Below are 15610 nucleotides of genomic sequence, written 5' to 3' on the forward strand. Positions count from 1 at the left end.
CCTGTGTCTTTCTTCTTGTCTTTCTGTCTCCCTTCCTCCCTCTGTCTTTCTGTCCAAAGCAGCATTCCCTCCCCCTCCATTTCCCTCCCCCACACCAGTTCCCTCTGCACCTGCTCCTGTGTCTTTCTTCTTGTCTTTCAGTCTCCCTTCCTCCCTCTGTCTGTCTGTCTGTGCAAAGCAGCATTCCCTCCCCCTTCTATTTCCCTCCCCCCACACCAGTTCCCTGTGCAGCAGCATTAGCGTTTCCTCTACCCCCTTTCCCTTCCCACAGTCGCGACTACAAACGCGGGTCCGAGTCCTTTGCCGCCCCCCCCCTTCCCTTCCCGCGGGCCCGCCTACACGATTCAAGCAGCGTGTGCAGCAGCCTTCACACGCTGCTTCGGGTCCTTCTACTGCCCTGATTTACTCTGGCACGTCCGGAGCAAATCAGGGCAGTAGAAGGGCCCGAAGCAGCGTGTGAAGACTGCTGCACATGCTGCTTAAATCGCCAGTCGGGCCTGCGGTAAGGGAAGAGGGGGGGCGGCAAATGACTCGGGTCCCAGGCAGCGGAAAGTTGCTGGGCTCCTCGGTGGGGGCGCTGAGTGGCCGCGATCCCTCTCCTCGCAGACCCCCCCCCCCCCCGGAGGAACAGAGATCGGCAGCTACAGCCACTGGCTTCGGCGTCTTCTATCCACTGTGGCCAACCCTAGCGGAAACAGGAAGTAGTCAGAGAGGGCGGGCCGCAGTGGACAGAAGACAGCAAAGCCAGCGTTAGCGCGGTGCAGCGCTTTTCTCTTCATTTAAAAGCGGGTGAGCCGGCGAGAAGGAGGAGGTGGTGGTTTTGGCAGTGAGTGAGGGGGGGAGTCGCCGGCTGTGCTGTGCTTTCCCGATCTGTCCACCGCATACGCACTCTGGCCACGGACCTACGGATCACAGATCAGGGATTACAGATCATGCAAGTCTGAGTGCGCATGCGCGGCTAGCGTTTTATTATATAGGATATAAGTTAGGCACTATAGCATCTTAGACTTTGTGACTCCTAAAGCAAGGGTTAGCTGAAATACAGTTCTGTGTCAAGTCCATAGGTCTAACTCAGTGGTCTCAAACTCAAACCCTTTGCAGGGCTACATTTTGGATTTGTAGGTACTTGGAGGGCCGCAGAAAAAATAGTTAATGTCTTATTAAAGAAATGACAATTTTACATAAGGTAAAACTTTTTATAGTTCATAAATCTTTCCTTTTGGCTAAGCCTTAATAATAATATTGTAATTTATAGCTAAAGAGACATATGATCAAGAAACTGTTTTATTTTACTTTTGTGATTATGATAAACACACCGAGGGCCTCAAAATAGTAGCTGGAGGGCCGCATGTGGTCCCCAGGCCGCGAGTTTGAGACCACTGGTCTAACACAATGCTTTGTTATAGCCTTCTTGGTGGTGATCTGGTACACTTGTAATACAATTTTACATATTTATTATCAGACCTTTTGTTATTTGTCATTGCCATTATTGGAAGGTCTGGGGCCACCACTACTTTTATTCGCTTTGCATCTAATTCTTATCAAACAGGACTACAATTATCAGAATGCATTAGGTTATAAACTAGAAATAAAATTGAGATGTGTATCTTCTGTAATTGCCTGTGGGTTTTTAAAAAATTGTTATTTGAATGTTGCAAACAATACATTAAAAATAGAAAGATTAATTTTTCAATAATTCATATAGAAACATGATGGCAGATAAAAGCCAAATAGCCCATCTACTCTGCCCATCCGCAGTAACCATTATCTCTTTCTCTCTCCGAGAGATCCCATGTATCCAAAGCTCAGAAATAGAGCAGTATTACAGAGCACTTATAAACTTACTCCAAAACTAAGCTTGCTACTTTAGGTCAATTTGTTACTCAATGTTACTTGGAGTATTCCCCCCCATACTGTTCAGAATTTTTCTCCCTTTCCTTAATTTTTCACTACCGACAGGCTCATGCAGTTGTACATATATTTGCCTCCTGCAAAGACTGTCTTATACATTGAAATGGTATCTGATTGAAAATGCTATAGACTTGAGTGAAACAAAATGTGATTTAAAGAACTGCTCAGTAAAGAAGGTTGTTCTGTAGCATTTAAAGTAGTTTTTTTTCTGTATGCGTATGATAAAATTCCAAAATTAAGTGATCTTTGAAAATGTTTGCAGAAAACAAAAAAAAATCTTGAGTGGTTAACCCTTTCAGGACCAAGGGACATATTTGTCCCATAACTTTAAAATCCTATAAATTTTGATTGGGATAGTCTACAGTTCTAAATTTGATATGTACGGATTCCATATGATACTGCCTTTATGTAAACAAACTGGTTCCGACATTCATTCATTAGCGTCGTTGCTAGATTGACGAGAAGATTCACTTGCCACACTGTCCATAAGCCAGAAGTGTGATTTTTTTAAATAAAAATAATGATATTTCACAAAAAAAATCAATTTTTTGGCATCTGCAAGCCCTTTTTACCATAAAAATGTCGTCAAAACCACAAAAATTGGCCTACGATCCTTATGGTCCTGAAAGGGTTAAATTATTTGATTCCAGTCATGATATTTGGCTGTAGTGCTGCCTGATTTCTGATTCGAAGCGATTCACCAATTCACTTTGGGTGAATCGAATCGATTAGATTTTTTTTAAAAATCGACCTGGCCATTTCAGTGATCGACCCTCCTCTCTGTGCCTTCTTAAAGCAGGAGCGGCAGCGCTGCCTATTGCTGACCTGCCACTGCCGCTCCTGCTTTAGTGAGAGAGGGGAGAGGGTCAGTTGGGAAGAGCTGCAGAAATCCTGGTTTTACCTTGTTCTGTGCTTTGGCGCTCTTTGCTGCATCCTCCGGCTTCCCCCCTGGCCTCCCACTCTTACCGCAGCCTGCAGAGGGGATTACCAGTGCTCTATGCAATCCTTGCAGGCTACCACTGTCCTCAGAAGCATGTTCTATCACGCGGTCCCACCCCTCCTCTGATGTCAGGGGCAGGATCGCGCCAGAGGAACGTGCTTCTGAGGATGGTGGTAGCCTGCAAGGATCACATAGAGCACTGCAGTCCTCTCTGCAGGCTGTGGTAAGAGTGGGAGGCCCAAGGGGAAGCTGGAGGACCTGCAAAGAAGGGGGGAACATGCAGGCCTTCAGGGGGGGAGGGACAGGCCTTCAGGGGAGGGGGCCCTGGTCTAGAAGTACATGGAGGGAAGGGAGAAGGTGACTGCTGGACAGGGGGAGCAGGGAAGAGAAGGTACTGCTGGACAGGGGGAGCAGGGAAGGGAGAAGGGGTACTGCTGGACAGGGGGGAGGTAAAAGGAAGGGAGAAGAGGTGCTGCTGGACTTGGCAGAAAGGGGGGGAAAGGAAAGGTGCTACACACTGGAGGTGAGATGGTGCATGGGGAAAGAGCATGTTGGGTTGGGGAGTGGGAAGGAGAGTTGCCACTGGAGGGAAGAGGCAAGGACAGAGAGAGAAAGCGTGCAGGAGGCAGAAAGCTTTGGACTCTTGGAGAGGGTGGGATGGATGGGGAGGCAGAAAGGAGGGAAGGAGAAATGTTACACTGCGGAAGGAGGGAGAGATGCTGGATGAAAGGGTAGTTGAGAAAAGGAGAGATAATGGATCTGGGGATGGTGGGGTCCATCGCTGCAGCTGGGGAGGGAAGGGGAGGACAGAGATGGAATATGGATGGTTAGCAAGAAGAAAGAAGGAGACCCTGGCAAGCGAGTTATCACAAGACAACCAGAGCTTGGGACCAACAAGATTTGAATAAAGACCAGACAACAAAAGGTAGAAAAATAATTTTATATTCTGTTTTGTGATTACAATATGTCAGATTTGAAATGTGTATCCTGCCAGAGCTGGTATTAGACTGCAAACATGAGTTAGGATTTAACAGAGAGAGGAAAAGTCTTTTTTGTTTGTTCATTTTGTTTATACTACAGTGCCAGTGTGGGTAGGAGAGGGCAAAGGGGGTGAAGGGGCTATAAAATAAACCCACCAGGATGTTTGAAAAAAAACACTCACTTGGGCAGGAAAATCGAATCGAATCAAAATTTTTTGTGATCAAATAAATTGCTTGTTAGAAAATCATGTAGCATTGTCATATGACACAATTTTATTTGGCATGTCTATGAGAACTAAATGTCAAATATCTGCTAATAATAACAAGCTTTTGATGATAATGACAGGAGTTGCCATCCAACAAATAACATATAATTGGAAGGATTGTAAAAGACTGAATTATTGTTTCTGGTGGAATTCAGTTTGTCACGTGTATAAAATGGAAAGAGCGTTGGCAGTTCAAAAAGGTTACTATAATAAATTTAAGGATGTGTGGAGACCATTATTAAAGTATTATAATTAATAATTTACACTTTTCCCAATTTTAATACTCATGTGGATTTGGGGTGGGGAGGGAGATTCTTGGTTTTCCACTAATAATATATTTATGAATGACATAAGATATTATTTTCATGTGGTATATTTTAGTTGTATATGAATTTGGGAGGGGGGTGGGGGTTAAATCTTCTTGTTGTATGATATTGTAGATTTTCAAGTGATGTTGTACTATAATTGTTTGATATTTACTGTACACTTGATGTAAGTTATAAAATGAATAAAGAAATTAAGAAATTTTTTTCCCTGAATCATTCAGAACTAGTTGGCTGTATTTCATATCTAGAGCTTCCTGTATTTTTATAGAAAATATGTGAGCCATTTGAATGTTGCATTGATAATGTTTTGTTTATTCTGTTAACTTGTAGAGAAGCAAACACAATTTTTAGAGGGAACTCTCTGGCTACACGATGCCTAGATGAGATGATGAAAATAGTGGGGAAACACTACCTAAAAGTCACTTTAAAACCTATTCTTGATGAGGTATGGTATTAAACCCTGAGATCTAATTTTCTGTGATTATTAGTGATTGTTTTTTCATTTAAAAAAAAAAATGTGGTGGTCTTTTTCAGATATGTGACTCGCCCAAACCCTGTGAAATTGATCCCATTAGGTTAAAAGAAGGGGATAATGTAGAAATGCATAAGGTGGGTATTTGTGTATTTGTATTTTAGCTGAGCTAAGAAAGTGCAGAAGTTTAACTTTGTGACTCTTAAGACATAGGCAAATTTATGTACCATTGTTCATAAGGTTCTCAGAGGAGCAGGAAACTTGGGATTTTTACAGAGAGAATCTGTTTCTTATAGTTTAGAACATACAATGCTAATTGGAGGTCATACAGAAGTCAGGCTGTGTCTGCAGGATGCCGGCCTTTTACTGACATGATTGGTGTCTGAAAAGGTCAGAGATCAAAAGTGATTTAGAAAGAAAAAGTGAAACACTGCCACTTACTGAGTTTAAAAACTTAACATTAGAAAGGACTTAACGTTAAAATTAAGGATTTAAATGTAATATTGACATAAGGCATTTTTGGAAAGGAAGTTATGTGATCAACTGTACCATTGTATTCCAATTATTACAAATATTTATACACAAATATTACAATTATTTATACACATAGGGTATAAATCTGTTTGTCCTTGATTTCTCCCTTTGAAGAGCACTGAAATACTAGAAGGGTGGGGGGAGGGAGAGGGGATAAAAATATATTTAACATATGATGTATTAGATATAAAAGTGATATTGTGTATTCATCAATTGTATTTTAATATATTTTATACACTTTATGTAAAATTTAAAAATGAATAAAAATTATAAATGGAAAAAAAAAAAAAGAAGAGCACTGAAATTGTGATGGCTTCCTCTTCCCAGGCAGAGGAGAACTGTTAATAAATCCTAATTGATTATTACATGACTTTTCCTCATGTCTGTTATTTGAATTCACAGAACAGAGTCTCTAGCCCATTCATATGGGAGAGAGAATCCATTCTGGCAATTCTTTTGGTCCTGATGTTCAAGTCTTTCAGCCTGGCTTTAACAGACCATGATTCCCCTAAAAAAAACAGGTGTATCTGTGCCCTTTGTGCAGGCACTGACTGAAACCTCCCCTCCTTGAGCTATGAATACTCCATAGTCCTGCTAAGCCCATTTTCATTTAATGAATATTTTAAAGAATTTACTAATGTGTATTATGTCTTTACAGAGCATATAATTTGTGAGTTAGTTTTATGCTAAAAATTCTGAGTAGAGTTTTGTTAAATTTTGTTTAGGAGAATCTACGGTACTATGTAGACAAGGTATTCAGTGCAATTATGTGCTCAAGTATGAGCTGTCCCACCTTAATGTCTGATGTTTTCTATTCTCTGAGACAAATGGCTGCCAAACGATTTCCTAGTAAGTATTTTCTTTCATATTTCTTAATAACAAATGATTTCAGCATTTCTGAGTGTAAACATTTTTTATTTTAGAATGTGTACCTGCACTATAATTTGTTTTTCAGAGTAGAAAGTAACATAATAAACGACGGCAGATAAAGACCCAAATGGTCCATCCAGTCAGTCGGACATTAGTTGTTCAGTGGGTTTTTAAAAAATTTGTGTATAAATTTTGAAGTATGCTGTCTTATTGACCTTCTGCATAATACCTTTTTTGATGCTCCATGTGCATCTGGAATTAGAAAAAAGGAATACTCCCAAATCTAGGTTTCATCATCCCTTTATGTACTGTACTACTTGGAAAAGAATACTTATGTAGGTATAGAGACACCATATCATCTCATATCAATAATAAACTGAAAATTGTGCCACTCAGAATTTTTATCAAGGAAACAGTCACCTATTCATTAGATGTGTACTGCAACAAGTTCATTTTGGAAAGATTTTATAGGACACTTGAACTAGAATGGTACATGGGTTGCCTTTGGAGAGCAGAATAATCTTTAAATTATGTACTATGATATTCAGAATTTCAAAAGGATTATCCCCATTATATATGTTTTAATTACTGGCTTTCTCCCTATCAAGGAAAACATTACACAGAATGAGTCAGTTTTCATTTAACCTTCCAACTAATAATGTTATATTATATAAAATATTTTCCTCCTTGTTTTTCTTATCGAGCTGCTAAGGACACACTCCAACTTTTCAGAAGAAATTGGAAACACTTATTTTTTTATTGTTTTCTTGAACTGTGGAAATCTAATCAGTCTTATATTTTGAGTTATTTCTGTCAAAATTTCCCAGTAATTGACTAGCGGCTTTATTTTAATCTGCAATAAACCAGAACACTGGAATTTGCGATATATAAAAAATGTAGTGTTTTTGTAATGTATTAAATGCACTAGTCTATAAATAGGATGGGATTTTGGATTTAGCTAATGCCTGTTTTAATCGTAGATCAAACTGAGCTGTATTAAGATAACAGTAGATATTTTCCAAAGGAATATCAATCTAAGTTTGTACATGAGTAATGGATGGTTAAGTGACTTGCCTAAGATCACAAGGAACAGTGATGAGATTTGATCTCTGGCTTCCCTGTTCAGCTATAAATGGCATTAATGCAGCATACTCAGATTATCGGGATCTTGTGTTAAAATACTGCTTTGTCAATGAATATTTTGTGGCTTATGTACTAATCTTTTTGTCCCATAGATATAAATTGGAGAAAATTATTAGTATATAGGCCGCTTTATTTGCTATTACAAAACTTGTTTATTTAGGGGTCTTTTTTACTAAGATGCACTAAATGCTAAGAAGCCCATAGGAATGAAATGGGTCTTTTAGTATTCAGCGCATATTAAATATTTTAGTGCCTCTTTAGTAAAAGAATCTCTCTGTGGGCAAAGCACAGTTGAAAAAGCATGTTTGTTCTACTGTAGGTCTATTTGATTCATTTGCTGGAGTATGCATCTTGGAATGTGGAAATGACTAGTAGGAGATCTGATTATTTGCACAAATCTTCCAAATATACTTTGGATCAGATTTCATAGTCACTAAATCGGACTTGAAAATAACTTTCAAGTGGTAGCTTAAATGCTACAATAATTTTACCTGCTAGAGGCTCAAACTGTTAGGGCAGTTCTATAAGGCATGCCTAGCCTAAAGTGCCAATTTGCATGCCAAGTTAATAGAATACAGTCAAACCTCGGTTTACAAGTGCACCGTTTTGCGAGTGTTTTGCAAAACGAGCAAAACATTCGCAAAATCGGCGCCTCGGAAACCGAGCTTGACTCTATTTACGAGCGCGCCCCCGCTCGTGGGGGGGATGCTGGATCACAGGGGGGATGCCGGATCGCGGGGGGAAGGGGGGTGTGGAGCAGCGCCGGTGGCCTTGGGGTGGAGGAGTAAGCTACAGCAGCGCCGCTGGCCTCGGGGGGGGGGGGGGGGTGGGAACGTATCAAGCAAGTTTCCCTTAGTTCCTATGGGGAAACTTGCTTTGATATACGAGTACTTTGGTTTACGAGCATGCTTCTGGAACGAATTATGCTCGTAAACCAAGGTTCCACTGTAATCCTAGGACAAGCAGGCGGCATTTTCTCACATATGAGTGACATCATCCATGGAGCCTGGTACGGAGAGTTTGACAAGTGAACTGTCACTTAAGTTGAAAAAACTTTGCAACTGCCTGCACCACACGTGCGCGAGTTCTTTCCTGCCTGACGCCAGCTCGAGCCCCTCAGTTTTCCATGGAGCAAAGAAATTTGTTTTCACTGAACTCCGTTCAGTTTTTTGTTGCCTTCCCGCTTCACATCTTTTGTTTTCTGTTTTCTGTTTTTTCTTTCAGGTTTAGTAATTCGGTTTTATTTTTGACAGGTTTTCAAAAACAAAAGCCAAAAAGTATGAGAACTTTTCCATCAAAGACCTGTTCTGTTTGTGGGGACCGCTTGTGCAGCGGAAAATACTCTTTTTTGTTGTTGGCCTTTTTCAAAGGTTGGCAGCTTTCTTTTGTAACGCCTCCCTTAATTTACTTCTTTAAAATAATTTCTTTCTTCCGCAACTTTTTATCTGTCAAGAACAGTTCTTCGGCGCATGCATGGATGGTGCCAGGTTTTTGCAGCCTTTGATGTCGAAAGCATCGACATCAGCATTGGCTTCACATGACATTCTGGCATCGGGGAAGCCAGCTTAGAGGCCATCCGCTTCCCAACAAGCGTCATAAGTATCTACAGCATTGAATCGCTCAATGCAGATCGAACAGCGATGCCACCACTCCCTATTTTTGCAGGTTGTCTCTCCTTCATTGTGTGCATCCTCATCAAGGTCACCCATACTGAGACAACCTGCTTCACCGATGGTTCCAGCTGTTGAGCCTTTAGTACTGGTGCATACTTAAAGGTGTCAAAGGTCTTACCAGCATTGAGTCTTCATGCAGACCATACATCGATGCCATTGCGTTCCAGCTTCACAGGTTGACTTTTCTCTTCAGTTTGTATCCTTATTGAAGTCATTCACTCCGAATCAACCTGCTGCACCAAGGGGACCGCCTGTTTTTCTATGTGCATCAAGACAAACTTCTGCACTGATGGAACAGAATATTCGCTTTCTGATAACGGTATGTATTTCAGGACAAGCCTACTTGAGTCCTTCAGCAGGAAGTTTGGTACAGCATATTCAGGCTAGCATACATTCCCTTGGTTAACGGCCTGCTGCGTTTTTAACTACGAGGCCTCTTAAGTACCGGTGTTAGCTTATCCATAAGAGCTTCTCACTATCCATGGATCTACTCATCGATCCTTATCGTCTTCATCGGATCAATACCGAGATCATCCTATTTTTACTCAGACTGCACTTTTTAATTTTTATTCAGGCTTTGATTTGGCTTTACCTGTGCCTGACTTTTCCAGCATTCCTTAGAATTGTCTTTACAAGGAATTGCGTCCCAGGACCAGATCTTCTTCAGAAGATCTTTTCTTTCCTGGATATATGATGAGCTCAGCACAATTCTGCTTTAAGTTTAAAGCTCTTACTGACTCATTTGCTAAGTTCCTACATGTTTAGAACAGTGCTTCAATTTATTTTTGCATACTTACTAATTAAAAAAACCAAAAACAATCAATTGGGACCCATTTTTACATATTACGGTTTCCCCATGAGCACCAGACTCCTGGTACAGGCAGATTCCTGTCTGCGGACTGTGGATCCACATACATTCATAGACTGGAATTTGCATATTAAGGTCAACCTCTGCTGCTCATCTATAGCATTTGCTATGTTGAGAGCTCTGAGATGTCTAGTTGCTGGGAGTCGTTCTCTTGAGGTGGCCATATTACATTTCAACATGGAAGGAGTCAGGCAAATCTGGACTCTTCCTACAGAACCAGGAAATCTAGCAGCAGCCTCAGGAAATTTACATAGCAGTTAATTCCTTTCACTTGCCTCCAACGAGCATAGAAAGTTGAGGAAGAGGCAGAGACTAATGGGACTCTTGGATCACATGGCATCTTCAGTCCATATTACTTTCTTCACGAGACTTCATTTTTGAACTGCCCAGTAGTCTCTGGCATCTACATGGTCTCCAGTTTTCAAGCCTTTTTCACAGCCACTTTCATCACTGTGTTACTCTCTTCAGTGGGGGCTGACTTCAGCCAATCTTTCCAAATAGCTGCTGCCTCCAGATCAGCCAATTCCGACCACATATTCCTCCAAGTATTCTTGCGAACCTCACCTGGACAGTATTAACACACGTGCCTGTTCTGCCAAGAGCAGACGTTTATAAACATTTGTTGAGAATGAAGCAAGTTGGAATACTCTCAAGTCTTTTCATCACAGCATATTTACTTAACTCCTCTTATTATGCATAGCAATCAACTTGCATTCTACTGAATAATCAAGCACGACAGTATCAGTTTTTCTATTTTTCTGTCAGTAGGCCAAGAGGATTTGGAACTACTCAATTGCTTGAAACATCTTATAGCAAAGTTGGTTGTTTTGTGTGGTATTTGGGGGTTTTTTTGTCACCATTTAATTTGTATGTACTGTCCATTATTTATGACTGTGGCTATGTAAACTATATAGGTAATATATGGTATATAAATTTTTAAATTAATAAATGTTTCTAAACCTTGTCTATGTTCAAGAAGCAACAAATACTCTTGCTGTGCCAACATCCTCAGCTGATTTCTTCAGCAGCACAAGTGGGCCCTCACCTCCTTGGGTTTTGTGCCACATTTTCTCTTTTTGAGACTCCTCATAGTCCTATCCTGTTTCAGACACTATGTTAATGATCCAATATCCTTCTAGATCTTGCCATCTCTTCTAATGCAGAGTCAAAATTTCTTTTACATCTCATTCTATAGTTGTCTCATCTGACACTTCTATTCGGGATGACCTCATCTGACGTTCATCTGCTCTTTTCACAATCTTTTTGGATGTCTCCAGGAATCCCTTCTTCATGGCAGTGTTTCCAACAAAATATGGTTTTCAGCGTAGTATGGTATTCATCATCAAGATGTTTTATCATCCTCCATATCTTCAGTGTTGGAATATTTTTTCCACTTATTCAACTCATGGCTAAAAATCACTTTAGTCAGACTTCACCTCACGGTTTTCAGTGTTTTTCATGTTTATTTTACTATTCAAGTTCTGACTATTTATCTTTTAGTTGACTGTTTATGAAAGCACTTGTCAACATCAGACCATTTCTCTAACCTCCTCTACTGGTTTGGAATCTAACTATGGTTCTCTCCAGTCTGCTACAGCCTCCATTTCAAGCAATGGCCTATTATTCTCTTTTTAACTTCCTCTCTTAGGAAGTGGAATTTTCTTTTTATCTCCACAACTTCTGACTGTGACTGTTTCTCACCTTGGTGTCGGACACACCTTTTTTCTTTTTTTTAACTAAAAGGTGTTTCTCCGCACTTTTCCAGAGGTAGTCTCGGATTTTAATTTCCAACAAGTCATTGTGTCACCAGTTTTCTTTCTGAGATCTATTTTTCATTCTGCCAGTCAGTTCTTCAAACCTTCTATTGTAAAAGGACCTTATCTTATTACTTACAAAGGTCTCGGTCTTATAAAACCTCGCTTCAACTGCTCACCTCTTTTCATACTAACAAGTTGAGCCGGTCTGCTACCAAAAGATCTATTTCCACATGGCTTGTGGCCTGTATTTCTTTTTGCTATGCTCGGGATGGGCTGCAATTTGGAGATCTTATAATAACTCATGGGATCCGGGCTATGCAGCTTTAGTTACTTTCTTACATTCCACTTACATTGGAAAGCAGCTACTTGATCTTCAGTTTACAAGTTCATCTCTCTCTATTCTCTGGAATTCTTTTCAGACGCAATGGTTACTTCGGCCAAGCAGTATTATAATTTTTATTCTCTTATCTCACCAACTCTCCCTCCATCCCATTACAGTAAGCTAGGGAGTCCCAAATGTGAGAATATGCCTCTTGATTGTCCTAGGATAAAGCACAGTTACTTACCGTAAATGGTGTTATCCAGGGACAGCAGGCAGATATTCTCACCCACCTGCCCTGGTCGGCTTCTTAGCTTGCTTACGGAACTGACTTGTGCATGCATGGTGTGGGAAGTTGCAAAGTTTTTTCAAACTATCCATACCGGGCTCCGTGGACGATATCACTCATATGTGAGAATATCTGCCTGCTGTCCCCGGATAACACCTCGTACAGTAAGCAACTGTGCTTTATGTGCACAATTAATGCAAGTGCTAGACACTATTCTGTAAACTTGTCATGCATGTCGCTTAACACATAATCACAAATGAGCCATCAAAAATGGGCCATACCTATGGGCAGAGCATGTATGTGTCATGGATGTGCCACTTAGCAATGCATGTATCTTATAGAATGCTATCAGTTGTCCACATTGCAAGACACAGGTAGGTGCATCAGCTTAAGCCAATCATTATTCTGGCATAAGTAGTTGCACCTAACTTTTGGCACATCAATCAGATTAGTGCTAGTGTTCTATAACAGTTTAGATGTGCTCCAACACTATTATAGAATTGGCGCTTTTATTTAGGTTCCAATTCCGATAGAATTACCCTTATCTGTTCTGGAGCAGTTTGTTAATTCCTTTTCCCCACTAAATATTATTAGATGCTCTAAATTGAAATAATGTTTTCCTTTAGTTACACTTGTTAGGAAGTGTGACTAAGGAGTCAACAGACATCTTTGTGGGTATTGATTTAAGTCTTACAATCTTACAAAAACTTGCACACTATTATCCATAAGGATCTTTATATAAAAACTTGGAGACTGAAAAAAACCCACCTTAATCTTGAAGCATGGATTCATTCTTCACTGGGTTTCATTTTACAACATCTTTTCGTATAACTCTGGACATGCTGATCCTTTGTTTCACAGTTTTACAGCTTTTTTTTCCCCTCTTAATACAGCACATGTACCATTAGGACTGTACTTAAAATGATTGGTTTAGCAGAATTTAAGGCATTAATCCAATGTTAGATTTGCAAGATCTCATTCACAAATGTTAAGACATAAATGCACAGATCAAACATTCCATGTAAGAAAGAGAATGAAAACTTTAACTTGGTGTGTATATGGTAATCATGGTGTACATATTGGCATTTAATACACTGAGAACCTTGTGGCATGGTACATCCAAGATTCAGAAGTTTTGGAGAAATATGAAGAGAAGCCCATCTTGTGACACTAGGGACTGAGTTGTTAGTATTCAGACTCTGAAGGCTTCATGCTTTGTGTTCTTGAGAGAGAGCATGCCCGCAAACCATTTAACACTAGTTAGTAAAGTCTTTGCATAGATAGTCCAAAACTCATGTTTTATTTTTTATTTTGATAGCATTCATTGTTTCCCATGAATCGCCTCGTGTGACCGCATGTCATGTTTTTCTCTGCAGATGACCCCCATGTACAATACTCTGCAGTGAGCAGCTTTGTGTTCCTTCGTTTCTTTGCAGTAGCAGTAGTGTCACCTCATAGTTTTCATTTACGACCTCATCATCCAGTAAGTGGAGTAATAAGACTTGTAATAGATTAAGAAAGTTTTTCTGAAGATCATTCATTGAGGGGAAGTGGGAGCGTGTGCCAGAAAGCCTCTGTGACATTTTTCTTCATAGTGTTTAGCATTTCAAGAGTCTGGTTTAACTCATTTTAGCTCTTCTAGCAGCTGAAGTTTGCAAAAAGTGTAGTTTTAAATGTAATACTTTTATGTAAAGTATATACCATAAGTGGTGTATTATTAAGTGTACAATTTTATTAAGCCTATTTTTTATGGGGGAAAAACATGAATGTGCATGCATTATCTTTAAGCTTCTCTATGGAATATTTGATCCTTTAGTTCCCTTATATTGGAACCCCTTCAGATCCTGTCATTTGAGAAATACACAGAGATATAAATTATCTTTCCTTTCTTTTAAGGGTATTAAATCTGTAGGAAAGCTTAGTGAATCTTTTGCCTTCAAGCTGGTAGAGATGTGGGATTGACTTCCTGACTCCATTAGACTGATAGGCCAGCTACAACAATTTCGTAAAGCCCTGAAAACTCTGCTGTTTACACAACATTTAAATGACTTAACTATAATATCAAAGAATTGATGATAATCCAGCTTTTTTTTTCTTTTATGCTCTCTTATGTACTCTAGTCTTAATTACATGTGAACCGAGTCGAGCTCCATTGGGAGATGACCCGGTATATAAATTGAAGACTAGATTAGATTAGACTAGACTAGACATCCCTAAATAGACAGGAATTTTGCTGCATTCAGAAGATGATCCTTGACTATTCCATAGTGATCCCAGCAGTACATCTTCAAATTTATATCAAGACAGCAGCATGCTGTGTACTTGATTTTTTTTTAAATAAAATAACCAGGTCTGCTTTTTCCCTTTTATACAGCAGAAATTTCTTTTTTATATAATCGGGATTGTTTGGTTTTGGTGGTAGTTTGGAATAATATTCTGTGAAAATTAGTTAGACAAATAGCTTTGGGGATCTTCAAAATTTTTGGTTGATCTTATATTATGATCTTATATTATAAAGTTCTTGATTTGTAATAGTTTGTGACCATTTAGGACCATGAGAATTTCCAGCCTAAATATATTCGCTGAAGGCTGAAAGCATTTTCTGTTTTGTCTTTATCCTTTTGTATCACATAAGGTAAACACATTGTTTTTAGGAAGAATTTTAAGGATGCTCCTTCCTACCAGGTACTTTGTATTGCTCTTTCCTCCTCAAGTCTTTACTGGTCTTCTGGCAAGAATAAATAAAATTCTCCTGCAGCAGGCTATATTCTGCATAGTCCTGTAAACTCAGCTAAAGTCTGTGTCTTGGCAGCTGTGGTGAGTCTCTCTCTTACACAGAAGATTGCTTCAGAGCTTAAAAGAGACTGTATGATTACAGTCTTGAGCCTGAACTCTGACTGCTGCCTCTTTCAAAACCAGGACTTCCTGCACATAATATACTTGAATATACTTTTTCTCATTCTGTTTTCCTTTAATAAAGAAGATGAAAGAAATGTGCCTAGCCTCAGATTATCAGCGCAAATTACACAGATAATAGCGAGTACCGGTATTCAGTTTAGATCAGACAAGGGCATTATACAGCCCCTGGGCCACATCTGGCCTTTTGGCTGTCCTGTACTGGCCTGCCCTGCACATGAGCAATGGCAAATTAGGAATCACACTAAATCACATTAGAGTCTTATTAAACTTGTGCTTATATTATACTTATAGACCTCAGCGGTACCGCCTATATGCCAATAAACTTTTTTTTTTTTTTTATAAT

General features: G+C 39.7%; 1 protein-coding gene across 1 annotated transcript in view; it reads left to right on the forward strand.

Annotated features, from left to right (window-relative positions):
* The window catches only part of RASA2 (RAS p21 protein activator 2), a 218029-nt gene that overhangs the window by 129731 nt on the left and 72688 nt on the right, over positions 1–15610 (forward strand). Inside the window, exons 12-15 of the mRNA XM_033958463.1 lie at positions 4754–4868; positions 4958–5032; positions 6155–6278; positions 13725–13831. Of these exons, the coding sequence (XP_033814354.1) occupies positions 4754–4868; positions 4958–5032; positions 6155–6278; positions 13725–13831 (421 nt within the window). The remainder of the gene's footprint in view (positions 1–4753; positions 4869–4957; positions 5033–6154; positions 6279–13724; positions 13832–15610) is intronic.

Source organism: Geotrypetes seraphini, chromosome 9 (genome assembly GCF_902459505.1).
Source record: "Geotrypetes seraphini chromosome 9, aGeoSer1.1, whole genome shotgun sequence".
NCBI classification, from domain to species: Eukaryota; Metazoa; Chordata; class Amphibia; order Gymnophiona; family Dermophiidae; genus Geotrypetes; species Geotrypetes seraphini.